This window comes from Halichoeres trimaculatus, unplaced genomic scaffold (assembly GCF_033239565.1).
Source record: "Halichoeres trimaculatus isolate MK-OKI-2021-1 unplaced genomic scaffold, fHalTri1.1 fHalTri1_scaffold_18, whole genome shotgun sequence".
NCBI classification, from domain to species: Eukaryota; Metazoa; Chordata; class Actinopteri; order Labriformes; family Labridae; genus Halichoeres; species Halichoeres trimaculatus.
The window spans coordinates 15939039-15958852 of NW_027437196.1; the positions used below are offsets into that span (position 1 = coordinate 15939039).

Sequence of the window (19814 nt, forward strand, 5' to 3'; positions counted from 1 at the left end):
TGTGTGTTTGTAATCTGCCGTTATGTAACTTTACAGGAGCTGTAGCAGTCTGTGCCAGAATATTATTCAACCTGATACACAAATGCAAACTGTGTTCAACAATGTTAGCCCAGTTCTTTTCAGGAGTTTCAAAAATATCAAAATAAAAAAAGCTGTTGTAATACTTTTTTTGAATACCTCAGATCACCAAAGCTGCAAAGTATTTCACTGGAATAATAACAAATGACATTTGTCCCTCTCTGGAGTCTGTCTCGCTCATATGCCCTCACTACAGTGGGTCATCTTTTATTTCTTTCTTTCATTAAGCAATTTCTGAAATTTCTATAAAACAATGACAGATTTCTTGATTACTGTTGTGCTTGAGGACTGTAAAATAGTACAAAGCATGTACTCAAGTGTCAGCATAATCCATTTTGACCTTTCACATCTTCTGCAGCAAATGAAATAAAGAAAAAGGACTGTGTCCAGGAAGATAGATAGAATAGAATAGAATAGAATAGAATAGAATAGAATAGAACTTTATTGTCATTGTAACAAGTACAATGAAATTGAAGTCACAGCAGCAATCAACAAAACAAAAGTAAGAAAGTGTATAGAAAGTGCAAAAAGGTCCATAAGAAAATATATGATGACAGCTTGTCCATCATTCTCCAGTTCAGCCAGCCTCCACCTCCACAGGGTCCAGGACTGAGCTTCTTCAGTCATGCTCCATCTCTGTCTCTTAGATCCTGTCTGCTCACAGCAGGTGAAGTTCTTTCAATGTGGCGTTGGTGTCTGATGTTAGCACCGTTAGCCATGTCTGTGAATAGCATGATGCTACTCTGCCTTCTGGTATTCCCTCTGTTGCTGGGTTAGCACGGCTAGCTCGTCCATCTTATTGGAGAAAGATCTTACATTCCCAATAATGATGGATGGAAGGACAGGTCGATGTCGTCACTTCTTAGCTCACACCTGAGAACCAGCATTTTGTCCTCACCTCCTTCTCCTCACCTTGTGGGAAGACATCAGGCCTTACACCAGTTAGCATTGACATGCTACAGGCTGCTAACAGCTGAGTTCACATGTTAAGCCATGGTTACATGTAGGATCTCCAGACAAACACCGGAGAAAAAGTAAAAATATCGCTGAAGCCACAAAAAGTTTGGTGTCCATGACCAACAAATGAGCTATACAAAGTAATGATCCACTCCAATATATAAAGATTACCAAAAAGAGACGAAAAAAGTTACAAGAAATGGACAAAGAAGAGAGAGCTGCTGCAAATGGCAGTCATAGCCAACAGGGCTATTCTTATATATATATATATATATATATATATATATATATATATATATATATATATATATATATATATATATATATATATATATATATATATATATATATACATATAAAGTAGAAAGTAGTTATTAAGTAAAGTGTTCCCTATATGCGGTGACATTCACAGCTTCTATAAGGAACTCTAAGTTTGCAAAGACCCCCCCCCAGCTTGGTTACTGTGAAGTTATTCAGACACCTAACCAATGGTTGTGTTAAGAGGCATGAAAACTGACTTGAGTTCAGATACATTCCAGTCACCAGAGCTGAAATCCAAGTTTGGTCTCAAGCCCTATTGTCCAAGTCCATGTCTAGTCCCTGTCACAAGAGAAGAACTCAATTAGTATCTGAGGATTTAACACAAGGACAGCTGTTTCCCTCTGTGTGAACATCGTCTCATTGTGTGAGACCTTTTGGAGGAGTGGAAGACACGGTTCATTAATTTACATCAGATTCTGACTGATTCATAAACTATCATGGAAGTTAATGTGTAAATGCCTGCGATATGATGACTGCAGATTTCTGATCAACTCAAAAACACCTTCAGCCCACCTCCTCTTAGGAGCTTCAACTGTCAAAACATCATTGTCCAAGTGGTTAAGTCACTTTATAGCGTGGTCACACTGACCATACATGCCATCCATACCTAGCCTGCGGTCACATTACTGCAATAAGAACTAGACTTGAGCACAATTTCCTAATGTACATACATCATCACATTGTAATACGATATGGCATGACCTATCTACATGTCATGAAGCATCCGTTTACAGGAACATGGCTGGAACTTAAGTGAATTTTTTGCTTGTGTTAAGTCTTCTTGGTCCAAAACAATCCTCTAATGCCCCCACCATTGTTTGAAAAGGTTTTTGAGGGGATCAGTCACAGCTATAGGTCATAGATTATACTCCATAGCCTTGTTGTGTGTGCTCATGCATGAAATGTACCACTGCCAAACCCAAGGAAGAGTACCGTGCCTGAGCATGGTACAGAGGTACAAGTCACAATCACACTAGCCAAACAGACCAAACTTTAGGGTTGGAGCTTGCTCAGGCACGGTACAGATGGCCAAGGTGACCACACCCTTTGCGGCTAAAATTACCAGTAGCTTACTAACAGTCATGCAACCAATAGACATTTAAACATCACATTTACCTTCCTTGTGTATCCTGTACAGATGTCTGTTAAGTGCTCAACACTGTTTCCTTCACGTTCGTGTTCACGTTCTGACATCTATAATAAACAAAACACACCAGAAACAAGACAGCATGTCAGAGTAAACTCAGACGAACAGAGGTGCCTGTCAGTCTCAATGCTGAATAAACACAGCAAAACATGCGTAATGGTCTTAATGTTTCGAGAAATTTATGTCATCAGTGCCAGAGTCTGAGTTCAGCCACTGGTCTTGAAGAATAGGCCTTAACTTGGACTCAAGGCAGAGACACAAGACTGCACACACACAAAGGTTAACTCATTCTGTGAACAGCATGGTTTCCTTTGTTATCTGAAAGAGATATCGCTGTCAGACAACACTGACTCTTTTGCTTGTAATCCTGTCAGAGTAAGTTTGTCTTGTGAAGAAACACTGGTTATTGATCATGTGTAACATGCTTTAATAATACAAAAGCAGTGTCATACAGCATTCAAAAAATCAGGAAAGCCAAAAAAAGACAAAGCCAATGAGGCATGTTGGTGATGGATTTGTCTTCACCTCACATTGGATGGCACCTTGCTGCTTACGCTGTTCTTAAGATTAAAAAAAGGATAAATTACACTCTATTATCTGCTCTGTCATGGCTTTCAAATGTCAAAGTCGTTTACCACATGTGACGTTTTATGTGGCTCTGCTTCTCTCTGCTAACTGCCCTGAATTCACCGCTGTGTTATCCATCACCAGGTCCCAGGGTGATTTCAGTGTGTATACGTGTGTGTATATGTGTGAGTACTGCGAATGCACCGCTCTCTCTGTGTGTCCGTATTTGTAGAGGTGTGAAAGAGAGACAGAGAAAAGAGGTAGGAGTGAGAGCAGGAGGAGGAGGTGGAGGAGGTGGAGGCTTGTACTAATGCCCTGGAGATGATTTAGAGTTGGAGCGCTGTACAGCTCAGAAAGCTTGAGCAGTTGTCTCCCACTGGACCCGTCGGTGGCTTGTGGTGAGTTAAAGAGAAAATCCGATCCACCAGAGATCTTTTCAGAAGAGTGCAACAACTGTTGAAATAATTTTGCTTTAAATCATGCCTTGTTCTCTCTCATGAAAACACATGAGGCTAATGCCTGTGGGGCTATAAATCAGGTTATCTGTGGCTCTTTAAAGTGACACATGCATTATTTTAAATGAAAGTTCTATACTTTAATATCCTCTCAGATTTATAGTTCCCTGATTGTCTCACCATGCAGATATTTATTATGGTTACTTGTCGTGAAAATACAGAGATCAGAGCACAGATGTGCAGATGTGAACAGTAAGGCAGCCACAGTAAGGGCTCTTTTGCAATTTGACAATATGTATTGAACTAAAAATAAAATAAAAATAAATAAATAAAACAAAAAAGGTTTAAAGACATTACACCTCCCCAGAAGTGAAAGCAAAATATTAAGAAATATTTTGAGCTTGTCCTGTCGACTGCCAGGTTCTTAACCTTGTGTTTCTTCTCTAAGTCATCCATGCTTAGATGGAGAAGAGCTCAAAATTTGGTGTCACAATATGTCAAATATGTTTTCCCCAAAAACAGTTTCTGTTCATAGAATAAGAAGTCATCATGAAGATTTATTTATCTTTTAATATTTTTTTCACTCAATTGAACTCACTGGCTGCCTTTGACATCTATAGAGGTAAGATCAGTTACAACCATTGACTACCATTGATTTCAAATATGTTTTTCAACGGTAATGGGTGGGGGGCTGTCTGTGATTATGAAGATGAGCTATCTTCTGCAATGCAAAAGGGCCAAAACTACTGTTTTTTTTTCAATGGCAGGAACTTTCCCCAAGAACAATGTTTTTTTGAAGAACTATATGCTTTTCAACTGCTCGAGACAGGGTAGATATTTAGTTCTAGGGTAATTGATCTATCCCCTAAAACAGCCCTTTGTAGGGAGGTAATGCTTTCTAGAAGTCGAGGAACTATGGAGAGGGGGGCCTTTGGTTTATACTTCTCTGGCCCGTTTTGCAGGACTTTGGGCCTTGAGGAAAACACTGTCAACAATGAGCCACAGGAACCATATTGTTCCTGAAGGAGTAGTTCCAGGAACTGCACCCTATGTGACCATAGACTGTATAAAACATGGATGTAGTCTCGCCAACATCACCCGTCTGTTTCTGAAACAGAAAATGAAGCACATCGGCTATAGCGGCCATATTGATAGTGGCAAGGGCTTTGCCTACAGCCATAGGGCGCCTGTTGGTCACGTGACCCTCAGCTGTGTCTCTGATCGGGCGAGCTTGTGATCTTAATATCCTCTAAGTGGCTGAGTTAAAAAAAAATTCACCCCCCATACAGTGTGTGCAGATAGTGAAATTAGCGACTTAGACAGGAGATGTTTTTTGAACCAGGCTGTAAATAGGTTAACTTCTGCTTTGAAAACCTCTTTTTTTGGCTTGGTGTGTATGTGACTTCCGGTACTTCCAGAGCCAGCCTTAAGCGGACACTCGAGAAACAGCAGATCTTAGCATTTCCCCATTGTCTCATATTCTTAGACTGGAGGTTGCCGCTTGTATGTGACCCTAGTGAAAGGGTGGGAACTCTACTTTTTTTTAATTTTATAGTATGACTGGATAACTAGATAGGATGTAACACAAAAGTATTGTTGTGTTTTGGCCGCTCATTCACACAGAAACTGCGTTTTAGCCGACCCGGCTTCTGGACCAAATAGTTATGGCACCAACCACAGGCCTGGCACACTTAATACAGCGTTTTCAGTCCCTCAGTATTTCTGTATCAACGCAGATTTTTTTTCTCTGCTTTTTTGCGTATGTAGTCCTGTAAATAAGGCCTTGGAAAGGATAGCAATGTGCTAACAAAGCTAAGGGAAAATAAGACAACTAGCTTATGAGCTTCGATGTTATTGATGAACTTGGGTTGTGTCAGAGAATTTCTGACAAAAGGCTTGTGAGGGATTTTTTAGAATTTTATTGAACATATTTTGTTTGGCTGTGTGAAACAGTAAAACAAGGCAAATGGGAAGTATTAGAGAAACTCATACTAGGCAGTTGCATCAAAGTTCTTAAATTCTACACCAAAGCATTCAACACTGACTGTGCAAAGAAGTTGTATGTGCTTGTGCATGTGTTTCTGGTTTGCTCTCCTGCAGGTGGATACAGACTCCTGGGAGTTTGTGGCTCTTAGAGATGTAGCAATGTTAACAAAGAGCTTACTACTCTCTGGCTTGGCTTCCACGCCTTTCAGCGAGCCGCCTGCACATGTGTTTGATGTGGCGGAGACTTACACATAAGCACATGATAATCCTTGCTGTGTCTGACTGTAGACTCACACATAACTTTGAAAACTTTCATAATCTTATTTTCCACCTCAAGTTCACCTCTGTGCCCGGTAGATTATGAAATATCCTCTTTAAGTAAGTGCAGACATAAAGGTATATGGGACTCTTTGAAAAAAGACAGGAAGAATGTCATATAACTAAACCGGCTGGGGACTCGCTCAGTCTAGGCTGCAACAGGTAAAATGGCTCTTTGGTGAGCAGAAAAACATTAAAGACTGTCAAGGAAAGCAGCAGACAAAGAAAAGTGACATGTAAAACGACAGGTTGACTAAAGCAAAACTGCAAAACTACAGAGGCTGACGTGTGAACCGTCGAGACGAAAGGCAAAAAGGGAAAAGAGGGAGGCAAGCGGCACCGGCTGTCACTTGCTCTCCCTGCTGTGGATGACAGGTGTTTTACATTACTTTGTGGGTGAAAGGAAAAACCACCCTTTACGGCCGCCTGTGCATTTATACACTGGACTTTGAATGAATTCCACATAGGCCCCAAGGTCATGGAGCTTATTCATGCACACTAAAGGCAGAGTAAACTTTCCATTGAAGGAGAAAATGGAATAAAAACCAGCGCGCTCGCAGCATTAGGGATTTCATTTGAAAGCAGAAGCAGAGAGGTGCCTTATGTTTTACCCTAGAGCTACTCCCAGCTTTCTAGCACTAAGAGGGATTCATACTTCAGAGGGAAGGTTTGTCTGAGGAGAGCAAATACTTAGTTCTTTCCCTCTAAGCTTACTTCACTTTGTCTTTTTTCAGGGCAAATTTTTCCATATTTTTCTCTCGTCCCACAACAAACGCGACATTAATAGTTTTTGCTTATTTGCAACCCACCCACCCCACACTGAATCAGCTCTGTCATGGAGGCAGGATTGTTGTGTTCTGACTCTACAAAGGACCCATTTTTTCCTCTCTGACTGGACAGCAGATGAAAAGCCTTTTTCGCATACAATAAAATAATAAGAATGCTCCGCTTGTTTGCTTTCAGAATACATTTTCTCTCATGACACATTAGCAAAGCAAATGCTTACCCTCACTGGCACTGGCTTTATGACGCTCAGCATCACCACATTCCCGCCGCACACGCTGCTCAGAATGAGCTATACACTCAGAGAGGCTTATTCTTGTGTTGAACACAGCATGAATCCATCTTGGTAATAGCATCACATTAATGATTAAAAAGTAATGATGTAGAGGGTCTCGACTGCTCATCAATTCACCCCCACAAAGAAAAGAAATCAGGAACAATTGAGATGTGAAAGCTGCTTTGTTTTCCTCGCAGCAAATGACTTCTCTGGGATGCAGCCGTGAGCATTTTATAATAATCACATGCAGCAATTTGAGGGTTTGGTTGTGAATAAAAGCATATCAGATTTACAGCAGCTATAGGATTTAATTGACCCATGAGGAGTGCTGTGCAGAGCAGCTCTGAGCATATATCACTCACATATGCACACAGACCAATCGACTTTTAATAACCAATTGCTCATGAATGCACACAAGCAGCATGCTGAACTATTGCGTCTCTGCAAAGCGACACGAGAATGGAGCATGCACAGCCGTATAAAGTGGGTGTGCTAATGCAGAGCGGTGTCTGATTCATGCTCTGAGTGTCAGAGGTGAGAGGTGGGAGGTCTCTGGGTGTCACTGATGATCAGACAAACTAATGCTGCTCAAAAAAACACCCCAAACTTTTTATTTTACCTCAATCTGTCACAGTGTGTCTTCTTTACACCTCTCCTGTTCCCTTTACGTACAGATTTATTTTTGCTGCTTTTCATCTCTTGGAGTGAATCTTGGGTGATGCAGAGAGGTGCTCTACTGAATCACGTTTTACGGCCCTCAGATGTAAACTAACGTGAAATGAGTCTAAGTTTAAACCCCAAATCCGTCCTCTTCTGTCCTTTCAGGTTAGTCTCTCCAATGCTCTTGGCCCCTGAGGCCTGAGGAGAAGTGTGCCAAGCCCAGGCCCCCTCCCCATGGGACACCGTGTTACCCAGCATGCACTGCTGCTATTGCAGTGCATGCTGGTCCTGCGGCCTGGAGGTGTGGCGGCTAGGAGAGGGCCGGTGCTGCTGCCTGAATCACCCTGTCACAGGATGGAGCACCCACTCATTCCACACTCAGGTAAGCGTCACACAGGGTTTAGATCATTGGTGTCACTCATTAGCTTTCCTGTTTGTGTGGAAAATACACGTATACTTCACAATAAGCAGTCATAATACCAGTTTCCTGTTCTACCGTGATCTTTCAGTTGGTCCTTATTACCTCCGCCAAGAAGGTTATGTTTTTGTTAAAGTTTGTCTGTGAAAAAAATGGATCTTGTTGAAATTTTCAGGAAATGTTCAAAATGGGATAAGGAAGAAGTGATTACGTTTTGGAGGCAATCTGGATCATTGTTAGATAGGGCTGTTTGCACCATATGTGTATATAACTCCACCACGATAAATGCTCGGGTTGCTTTGCAAAACAGTCCAAGACAAGGTCATGATAATTTTGGACAGATGTAAAAGTACGATCCAGATCCTGGCAATATTCTGGATACTAAGATCCCAAATATGATATGGGTCATCATAGTTTTTAACACTGTCAGGGAACAAATGATCATACAAACCTGCAACTAACACCAAATTGTAGCAGACAGTCTGCTGAAAGGGAGTATAACATTAAAGTAGGACTAAAGTGTTGCGTGACAATCGCAATATGCTTGGCAGGGGTCTGCGCTCTCTGAGTGCTTTTCTGTTTTAAGACAATGTTACCTTACCCAACACAAAGTTATGTTTGTAGACCCATACATTCACTCTGGAATCTAATACCAGGATACTTGGTTGTTGCTAGGAGACAAAAACAAATCTTAGATTAGTGTTACTGGTAAGAAACAAAGTAATCTTCAAATACAAAAAAAGTATGAGCATGATATATATTCATATCTCATCTCTTTCCTTTTGAATGAAGTAAAACTATAAATAAAAAACTGTAAGAAAGTATGAAACCAGTTCAGACACATAGCGCAGTTCTTACATAGCATGCACTAGGTTTGGTAGTACCTATTTGCTTATCCAGTGTTGAAACATAAAGCCAGTGCAGCCGTGCACAGTTGCAGTTCTTTGAGTTCCGGCTGAAAAAGCCAAGACCTGTCAAATTAGAGAACCCTGCTCTGTCCCTTCACTGGATCTGATCAGCTTTCAATTCTAATCACTGCATTACCTTCTTCTGGCTGATTCGCAAGACCCCTATTTTTTCTGGATGTCAGAGCACGACGTGTCAACTACCGTTGAGTAGATCGAGTGACGCAGGAAGTCAGGCACAGAAACAGCATTAAAGCATCTGGTTGTTTTTCCAAGTGAAACATTATGTGCTGATGCCAAATCATATTTCACTGAACTTCAACATCAGACTGTAACAGTGACTGGAGGCAGACCAGAAGTCAGAACAGAGGTTGAGGAGAAGCTTATCATTAGGGGCGAGGAGCGCAGAAAATCCTCAGTCATGTGACTCAAACTGTACTGTGAATGTGATGTGTCCTGACAAAGCAGCCAGACCACAAGGGAGCAGAGATAGATCAGATATGGATCTGATGGAAATCCAGTATAGGAGTGATGCTTTATAAGGTGTAGAAAGAGGTATTTCTGGTACTTTTGGCTTCAAGTTGAAAAACAATAAAAAGAGTACGACGAAAATTGTTCTGTAGTTTAATCAGCCAGCTTAATCGTCCCATACCTTGGCTCCAAAATACATCACCAGCACAGCTTAACTCCTGCTCAGGAGACTGAGGTGTATCATCCATGCTCACATACAGTTTTGGGGCCAGTGTTTTTAAAATAATAATTAAGTCTGGGAGGAAACAAATCACTGTGAGCGGCTGATGTTTCTGACTTTCAGGTGACTTTTTCACCCTAAATTAAATTTCTATATTTATCTGAGGTTTTTCTGATGAGCGCTTCCCGTCTACTTCTCTTTGCTGCTTCCCTGGAGACACAAAGCAGACTCAACACATAGCAGTGCAGTTTGAGATGAAGCGTTTAAGCATTAGATGTCGTTGTCCTTATCCTTATCTTACATTGCCATTGAACAGCTAAACTGTAATGAAATGCTTGTGAAACTTCACCCAGAGAAAGTATCAATAGAGATCGATGGGGTGCTGTCTACCTTCTGTGAAGCAGCAAAATGTCATTGAGCTGTTTTCAGTCCACTGGAGTCACAGTCGGATAATCACAAAGGATTCTTCCAGGGCCAAATTGACAAGAAGACCAAGGTCGCCGCATGTGTCCAAAGATGTTGGCAAGAACTCAGTACGACTGTCGCTCAGCACAGGCTCAAAGCAAAGACTCTTCCGCTACAACTCCTCCTCTCTTTCTCTTTCTGACTTTGTCTTATCCCCAGCTTTTGTCATGTCATTGTTAGCTGAGGCGGCACCTCTCCCTCTGTGCCAATTGAGTGCAATGATGATGACTAACTGCCCGGCTAACGTGATATGTTAACCCGCCCTGTGCTTTCTGCATGACGGCGATGGACCAGCAGCCGGTGGGTCAGCTGTGGTCAGTGCGTCTGTGTTCTCTAATGTGCCAGAATGGCCCATTAAGTGCCGGTGGCTTAATGCTTTTCTTGAAATATAGAAGCATTAATAAAAAGGGTCATCATAACAGTTAGCAATCAGACATGGTTCACCTACACAAAGGCTGCTGAACAGAGGAGGAGGAAAGAAATGGAGAAACTCAGTTCAGCTTTCTGACTATGACTCAGTGTCCGAGTGATCAGGTGGAGTCACACATTATTCACTCTGTGGGTTTTTCGAGAAATATTATATACAATGGTAGAAAATTCTATGTGACAAAGTTTAAAGTGTCATTTATTAATTGACATCTATAGAAAAAATTGGGTCTTAATTGCTTACAAAGAATAAAATCAATAATTTATCTCAATTGCACTAATACACCCAAAAAAACCCTGAATCTTGTCAAGTGTTTTTGTCTTATTTTCAGTAGAAAATGTCTTTTTAGACATAATATGAGCCACATTCACTTAACTGGTCCAGAAAAATGTCTTTTTCCAACTTACTTTAAGACAAAAATGAGGTCTAAACTGCTTGTAAGCAATAAAAAAAAATCTGCCAATGGAACAACAAAGATTTGCACAAAAATTCAGATTCAGATCTCATTTTTGTCTGGAAACAACTGGAAACAAGACATTTTCTGGACTGGTCAGATGAATGTGACTCATATCAAGTATAACAAAATTATATTTACTTAAAAACAAAAAACAAAAAACACTTGATAAGATATCAGTTTTTGCAGTGTAGGAGCTTTTTTACCCTTTGGATGTCATCAAGGTGCGATTTTTACTGTCAGATAATTTAAACTAAGACGTTTTCTGGACTTGTCAGGTGACTGTAGCTCAGGGTTGGCCAACCAGTCAGAGACCAAGAGGCACAAAAATCACCGTGGTACTACAAACACACTTTCTCTCAAACAAAAATGAAATGTCATAAATGAAAATCAGTACATTTCCAATTTTCAAAGCGAGATTTACCGAGTTTGTAAGTGTGTTTGAATCCGTACTTGGAGCAGTGTCAAAAACAAATTTCTGTTTTTAGAGCAGAAGATACAAAGTTTTGTCTGTCTATCTATCTATCTATCTATCTATCTATCTATCTATCTATCTATCTATCTATCTATCTATCTATCTATCTATCTATCTATCTATCTATCTATCTATCTATCTATCTATCTGTATAGATAGCTATGAGCACATGTAGAGAAGAGAAACTGAAACTTAAGTATCAATCTAATCACCCAAGTATTGATCAATACTGATCCCAACATTGGCATTAATATCTCAATATTTTAGATTGATCAGCACACCACGACTCATGATAATTTATGTACAGTATACATTTTTTTTTTTTTTATAAATGAATCAAAGGCAAAGAGCCACATGTGGCCTATGAGCCACAGATTGGCCACCCCTGCTGTAGCTCATGTTTACCCTTTGATGCCTGTTGTCACAAATTTGCGACATGCCCTGTCAGGTCTTGATGCAGCTTGTATCTCATTTATTTATATTCTACATGTACCAAATATGGTATTAGATCCACCTTGTCGCAATATATTGGTCATGAGATGAACTTCTCATGTCTATATATATAATATAACTAAGTTATAACTGTTGTGTCTACTATACTCAAATTTACAATCTCCACTCAATTTAACATCTGTAAGGATGCAAAAACACGATAAATACAATCTATTTTTTATAATTGTTAATTAATTCAGGCATTTAGGCGTTAATTCCTAAAAGACATTTTACAAAGAGTGATACGTACACACATGCTTAGATTTTAGCTTTTGCAGTCCAGGCGTCTGACCTCATCGATAAGAAGACTGCAAATACTGACTATTTAAAAAGTCAGCCAGTCATCAGCTGTTGGAATGATTAACTGACTGGATAATTAATGGCACAACCACTTAGCACTCAGGGCATTGGTTTAGCTTAGTAAGTGGAGAGGGCACGCTATCTTTAGAGGCTAGGATTGATTCCCTATCCTGACATGATTTGGTACATGTCTTCTCACACTTCCCTCTTGCAGTTCTCCTCCCGAGACGTCTCGTCCATTACAGACTAGAAGACCCAAAATCTCTTATCAGAAATAAATAATTCAGCTTTACTCTCCTTATCTCAAAACATTCCTTTAAAAGTCTTAATTTAAGCCGTATCCTGCTCTGGCTGTGACGTAACCAGCGTTAATGTAGGACAGATAAATCTGATTCAATGTGCAGCATGGTTGTTCCAGTGACATAATAAGATATAGCTCCAATGTGCAGCAGCTGTAAAGGAGAAGAAAAGGTTTTAGGATGAGAGAGTGAAAATATAAATCAGCGAAAAATCACTCCGTGTAGTTTTAACTTCGACTGACAGGTTAAATGTCACAGTTTATGTTGAGCTTCACATCTGCATAGAAAGCTTACATTGCTGAACATAGTGTTGGTCTTGAAGCAGGGACGCAATTCAAGTCTTTTCCTCCTGGGAGCCCCTTGAAAACAAAATTTATTAGGCAGTAATATCTCTCCTAATGCTCCCACCAGTGCTCATTACAGTTAATTTCCCATGAAATGACTCCCATTGATCTTTTTCCAAAGTCAAATCCTGATATTTCTTTGCAGAAATCATGAAGGTTCAGGATGCAAAGCACCTTTATTTATTTAATTTCCCCTTTAAAGTAAAAATACTTTCTAACAGAGGAGGAGACAACAACTGCTCCCATTTTTCAAGCCAATGAAAATTATTGCGACTGGTTGCCATTCCCGCTTTTAAGAAGAAGTTCACATATTCAAAGGTCGTTCTCAGGCTACGTCTTCATTGCATTGGGGGATCGAGAATAATATTTAAAGGTTTAATTTAAAATGATTGACATGCTGCTTTGCCTCCATTGTTTGTGTATGAATAAAGGCTAAGGCATTGTGCTCTCTGTGGGTTACACTGCAAACAAGAGGCAGTCAGACGCCTGCCTTGAAACTTGTAAAAGCTGGAATTATTGTTCATAAAATGAAATTGCACAGATGCAGTTACAGTATGCATGTAAATTTCATTTGCTTGTAAAGTCCTTCGACCCTTAAAAGTTCACCCAACTCTCTGAGCATACAAGCTTGTTAGCCATCATTTCCGTCACCCTGTCTGTAAAGCTGTAAAACTGTAAAGCTCTGCGGACTAGAAACTTTGTTTGCTCATGTACACCTGTTAATCATTACGCTTTGTTTACTGACACTACTGTTTTTATGATATCTTATTTAAGACTCAGCATCTTCACAAAGCAGCTGCTAATTCCCATGATCTCAAGAAGACGTCCATTTATCTTTGCCTTCACAGTTATATTTTGCTCCGTTTTTTAATAACTATCCTTTCATGGCTTGATGATAGTCTTTGTGCGGTAGAAAAAAAACCAGCTCCTCATTGTTCCAAGCTGTGCAGTACACAAAGCTGTTTTAGAGACTGTCAGATTTAAGCCTTTGTTTTTTTTTGCAGAAAAAGCAAGAAAAGCTGAGTCATCATAAAATATTCCAACACAAGTATCAAAAGCTCGAAAAACACACTCACACCAAGAGTGTGAGAGGGAAGAGGAACCTCCTGTTAAACCTATTATCATCCTCTTTTGTGAGTCATTGTGCTCCATGTAATGTAGTGTAATCCCTGGTTGTTGAGGATGTGCAGGGCTGCCATGGCTTCTGGCTTCAGCAGAGCTGGGAGGCCTACAGACACATTCAACAAACCTCTGTGCATCACACAACTCAACACTCACTACTGAGGCGAACCTGATCCTTTTGGACATACACAGACATACACTAAGGGAGCCGAGTCTGTAGGCCTAGCAACAGCAAAGCCTAAATTTACATTTGATCAAAGACAGATATTGACGTTTTATAAATACACTTGTTTGTTTTCCTGCTGAGAGAAAAAGGAGAAGATTAAAGTCACTTTCATGTCTGTTTGCTAGCAACAGGAGGCAGATGGTTAGCTTAGCCCGGCAAAAAGACCAGAAGATTAGGGACACAGCCAGCCTGTCTGAACAAAAGGAGCCTGCCAAGAAATTTTAATTAAAATCAAAACTTTCCATCATTTTTTGAACTGGCCAGACAAAACAGGCTAGCTTGTTTGCCTATTTTACAACACAACTAATCTAAGCTAATCATAGCTAGCTTTAGTATTGCCTAAATCTGACATATCCACATCTTTAGTGGCAACTCTTTTCTGGGAAGCTAACTGTTGCTTTCGACAAAAATTACTTTGATATCCAACATAGCCCAATAATATAAATTTTAATGACTGTATATTTTGAGTTATAATTAAATTCTAATCAATTGATGAGTTTTTATTTTCTTTTATTTATCTATTTTTAATGTCAATGTGGTTTCTTTGGCTTTTGGGGCCAGCCTCAAGTGGACAGTTAAGGAACTGCAATATTTTCTCCTTCATTATTCAACAAGAGAGGTGGCCACTGGTTTGTACCAAGGGGCAATATCCAGTTTAGAAAAATAAAGCAGAGGTGCTAAAAGTTGTCGTTCATCAAGGATCCGCTTGAGGCTGGCTGCAGCAAAACTGGAAGTCAGAGAAACAGAGTTTTACGGCATCAAAAAGCATATTCACAGCTTGGGTCAGCCTGGAGGCATATTTTTATCTGGCTCGGCTGTTTGGAAGATATTAGGATTGTCTGATCGTCCATTCAGAGACACAGCTCAACTCATGTGACAGACAGGCACCCTACTGCTGTTAGAAGGGAAGCTTAGAGCTGGCGTCATATCAAATATGACTGCTTTAGTGGGTTGGCTTCATTTCAGGATATGTGGAACAGACGGGTGACGTTATGGAGACTACCTCCGTGTTTTATTCAGTCTATGGCTTGTACTCATATACTGTATTCAGCATGGACATAGTCTCCACCAATGAGCAACATCAAAACCGGATGTTGCCTATTGGTTGTGCTACACAAGAAAAAAAAATGAGGCCTTATATTTCTACTGGAGAATGTTATATTTCACTTTAAACAAGTCTGTTCTGCTAAATAAAACACACTGCACCTGAAATCACAATGGGTACACTTAAAAAAATAATAATAAACTAGTCAACACTTTATTTTTGTTGGTCATTTAGAAGTGCCATTAAGTGGAAACATTTGATGTTAAAAATCAAGCCAATGCAAAAGTGCCTCAAACTGCTGTTCCTGAAGCAGCCAGGACTCCCTTATACAAGAGATCTTTCATCTCAGTGGGGTTATTCCTGGTAAAATAAAGGATTAGTAAAGTGTCCAAGAAGAAATAAAAATGTTGAGAGTCTTCTTTGTGTTGACACACTGTTTTATCTGTTTTAAAGATACAGTGTTATGAACTTTGCATGAGTAGACACATGAGCCTCTTTGCCTATTTCTGTATTGGCCAAATTAAGATTATGTCAGTATCTCATTTTGTGGACATCCATTGCTCGGCTTATAAATATCACCTTCAGAATAAATGGCCAAGACAACATCTGTGTTTCCCACAGTCTGCAGCTACCTCAGTCTGTCACATGACCAGTCAAAATTTCTGCTGAGTTTTTTTTTCCCATGCATCAAAGCTTAAAATTTTCTGGTACCAGCTTCTAAATGTGAGATTGAAAACATAACTCAGGTTTCAAAGTGGAAGTGATAGAGATACTAAAACAGTAAAATGTAGAGAGCTTTTCTTAAGTAGCCTGTGCAGCTTGAACCTGCAGTCTCAGCAGGTCGGGTAAATACAGAGAGATAAACAACAGTGAGCTTAAAGAGCGGTTGTGACCTGTCATGAAAAGCTGAGGTCTATCTCTGTCTGAGTGTATTCCAGTGACAGCGTTCCTCTTTCTCTGTGAGATTGTGGCCTGACTGTGGATGGGTGTGCCTCACATGGGCCTGACCCCACTGGGGATGGTGGTTTTTCTGACTTGGCACAACACTTGGCTGACAGAACTGCTACTGTGGTGCGAGGACACTATAGTCTAAAGACCGCTTTCTGCTTTGTGTGGTGGTTTGAGAAATGGAGGGTTTCAGGAAAAAAAGTACACCGTACAGCTCAGCAGCTATATTCAAAATGTTTACTTAAAGGTACACTTGCTATACTTTCTCAAAAAACACATCTGCATTTAGCTTAGAGAGAGGTCCAACCTAAAAGTCTGTCAGTCACAGAGTTATTTTTAGAGGGGTGTTGAAAGAGTCCATCCAGATGTGTGTAAAGAAGACGTTTTGGCGAAGAAGTCGACTAAAGCTTCTGTGGTGTTATTGTAGCTGTAAGCCCTTGAGATATACTGTATTAATAAAGTGTTGTATTTAACAAGTGTTCCTGGGTGTAGACTTGAAGGCTTTTAAAGGTTATAAACTGTGGTGTAAACAATGCCTTCACAGGCCAAGCTGAGGGCCACGTCTCTGAGGAGTGGAACCAGCAGACTGGTTTTACAGCCACGGACTGAGCACAGCTTTTATCATCCCTGAACGGCTTACACGTCGTTAGAGAGGGCGAGGAGGGAGTAAAAGCAGAGAAACAAACAAATGGCCGAATAGCATTCATAAATGCAACAGGCTACATCTAGCAGCAAATCAGAGATGTTTTAATTGGTCTATTGGGGGCAGTTTCTGTAGATTTAAAGGCCCTCTGAGGTCTTTGGAGCCTCTATTCCAAATCATTAACTCCGCTTTATTCATGTCCAAGGTCAGCTATGTTCCAGCTATGTTTTATTTTAACCCCTGACAGGCTGTGGATGCCATGAGGAAGGCTCTGTGTATTTTTGGATTTGTATGTCTTTCATTTACCCGTTGCAATAAAAGCCCCACATATCATTCTCCCGCACTTTCTTATTTGTCAAGTGCTCTGAAGAGATTTGGTCATCTTGTTAAAGAGCTGGCATCTCTCTGGCAACCCTAGAACCAAGCCGCTCTGCCCCTAAACACATATTAGATTTAAATAATTTATTGCACTCTTATTTGAGGCTGCACAGTGGTGTGTTTTGCATGATTCACTCGCAGCCCTGAGGCCACAGCAGAGCCCAAAATTGGAGTTGTAAGACTCCAGGCTGTTTGGAAAAAAAAATCTTGTTTTTTATGCTTAAAATAACATAATAGGAGGAAAACCTTTGAGCACAAAACCACGTACGAAATGTCTTAGCTGACCTTGCTGTTTGCTGTTCCAACTGAGCAGGTGTTTGTTTTTTCCAACGCTCCGCCAAATGGTTTCCTCAGCTTCACCAAATAGTTGCCATTCTTCTGCTGCCCGGTACCACAGGGCTGCATTTAGAGCGAATTGGCTCTTCATTTATGCTAGCGCCTGCTGCCACACTCTATTTGAACTGAAAAATCCATTCATGTTTCAGAATGGGTTCCACATGTTGCCGTTTGCGCCAGCCTGGCAGTGCCGTAGTGCACTGAAAGTTTCCAGGGCTGGCAAAGCCATGACTGGCGTGGTCTGTGATGCGGGGTGTAAATATTTATACATCCTGTCATTTAGTCTTTGTGTCAAACACTCCGTGTCAGAGTGAGGAATAACAAAACAGGGTGCGAGAGTGGGGTTGTTCTATTTTGAGGGGAAGGGAAGCCGGGGTGAAGAGGATAAGAAGGGACCGGGTAAAAGGGGGAGGGGTGTTTTAACATGTTGGCTCGGAGCCCTGGCTGCTTTCTGAATTTTCATCCCAACCCGTGTGTGTGTGTGTGGCAAGTCTCCACGCGTGTTTTCTGTGTGTGTGATTACGCCTTCCTCTCATCATCGGCCAACCCTTCTGACTCAAGCAGCTGCCGTACAAGAGCGGCGGTGATGTGATTACATTATCACATGAATTTAAAGTGAAGCCGTTATGAGCCTGTGTTACATGCAAAGCAGGCCTGAAATCAAGCAAGCAAGATTGGGGGATAGGATTTGTTTATTAGCTGTTTCCTTTTCTGCTGGCTTAACGATAAGGTTGATTTTATGGGAACATAAAAACCTCCCTGGGTGCCATTAAAATTCGCTATTACAACCCATCTGAAAACAAATAAATATCACAACACAGATCAGAGTTCAAATCAGAGCGATTAGTCTCCATGGTGAAGTTAACACAGTGTCCTGCAGTGTGCTTTTTTCAGTCTCTCAAAGTGTGCCACAGTTGTGCTTCCTTTACTACGATCTTTAAAACCCTCATGGGTTTGACTTTGTGGATCTCTTTATATGGCCCCAGGGCCTTTGGAGGGCCGAACCACACCAGTTATGAATGTTTATGAATGGGCCTTGGCCTCGTCACAGAAGGCTATAAATCCATTCAGTGCTGCTGTGTTCAATTAAAACTTTTGCCCCCTTTTACACACTCCAACAAATACCCTCTCTTTCTGTCTAACACACACACACTCTGGCACACCCAAGCTTACACACTCTCCATCACCCCGTTAGCGAGCCTCCCCTGGTGCGTCACGGAGATTTATGGGGAGAAGCCGGGGTTCGTCGAGCGCCGTCTTCCCCAGGGGGGTGTCACAGCTGCATTGGTATGCCAGGGATCCTCTCGGTGGCGTGAAAAACAAGCCCAGTGGAGCCGGAGGATTGACACATCCACAACTTTGTGTCTCCCTCTAGGACAGGCAGAGCTGCAGCCATTAGGCCAAATGAATTCAATGGGGTGAAGTTGGACGTGATCTTTCTGATATTTATTTCACCATCACTAATGAAAATGTATTAGCGCCATGAAACCAGATGCTGGGTTCTTTTTTCGTCTTCAGTGCTCTTGTAGTTGTCACCAGAGACTTCAAAGCGAACAAGAGAAAACAGTTTTGCTTACAGTGGCTCTGTCTTGCAGCAGATGATGTTTTGTTTATAGAGCCAGAATTTGGTCCCATTACGTGAGCCGATGAAGGCAGATGTTCTTTGGAAGCTCCCGTTTCTTCGTGCTCTGTTTGTCCTGCTGCAGAAACCGTCAGAAATCCCACGTTTGTCACCGAAACTCAAAGTGCCCACTTTTGATGCAGCAAAGGGATAGCATGCTTTCATTTTTCATTATTTTATTTTATTTTTTTATCAAACGCTGTCTGACAGGTGTGCCTGAGGAAGCAGATAATGTGTTTTTTTGAGGAGGATATTCAAGCTGTCCTCTCCCTCTGTTCCGGGCCTGATGGAAAGCTCCCTGCTGAATTAAAGAAGCCCCTTTGATATTTTTGGGGGTCTCAAAATAGCTCACAAATAAAGTGATAGAGGACTTTAAATCACTGTAGAAACCACTGCTGAAATTTAAATCCTAAACTTCTCTCTGTTGCTAGTTTAAAAGAAAAAAAAAATTAAAAAAAATCCACATTTCAAATCTTTTTTAGAAAATATAATTTCACCTTTGTGTACAGTTTAAGTCACAACCTCTCATGCCAAAAAATGAAGCTAACAGAGAATAGTAAAAAAAAAAGAATAATTAAAAATAGTTCCTTGAATGTCCAGTGGAGGCAGGCCCCAAGATTCAAAGAAGCACCATTGACATCTTTGTCAAAACGTCAATTTTAAAAGCTAAATAAAA

At 40.7% G+C, this 19814-nt stretch overlaps 1 protein-coding gene across 3 annotated transcripts in view; it reads left to right on the plus strand.

Moving 5' to 3' along the window:
- Positions 1–19814, plus strand: part of sema5a (sema domain, seven thrombospondin repeats (type 1 and type 1-like), transmembrane domain (TM) and short cytoplasmic domain, (semaphorin) 5A) — a 180541-nt gene that overhangs the window by 40072 nt on the left and 120655 nt on the right. For all 3 annotated transcript variants that reach the window (XR_012599841.1, XM_074693390.1, XM_074693391.1), the window contains exon 2: positions 7715–7931. Coding sequence is in view for 2 of the 3 variants with exons in the window: in XM_074693390.1 (XP_074549491.1) it covers positions 7784–7931 (148 nt within the window). In the remaining variant the exon portion in view is untranslated. The remainder of the gene's footprint in view (positions 1–7714; positions 7932–19814) is intronic.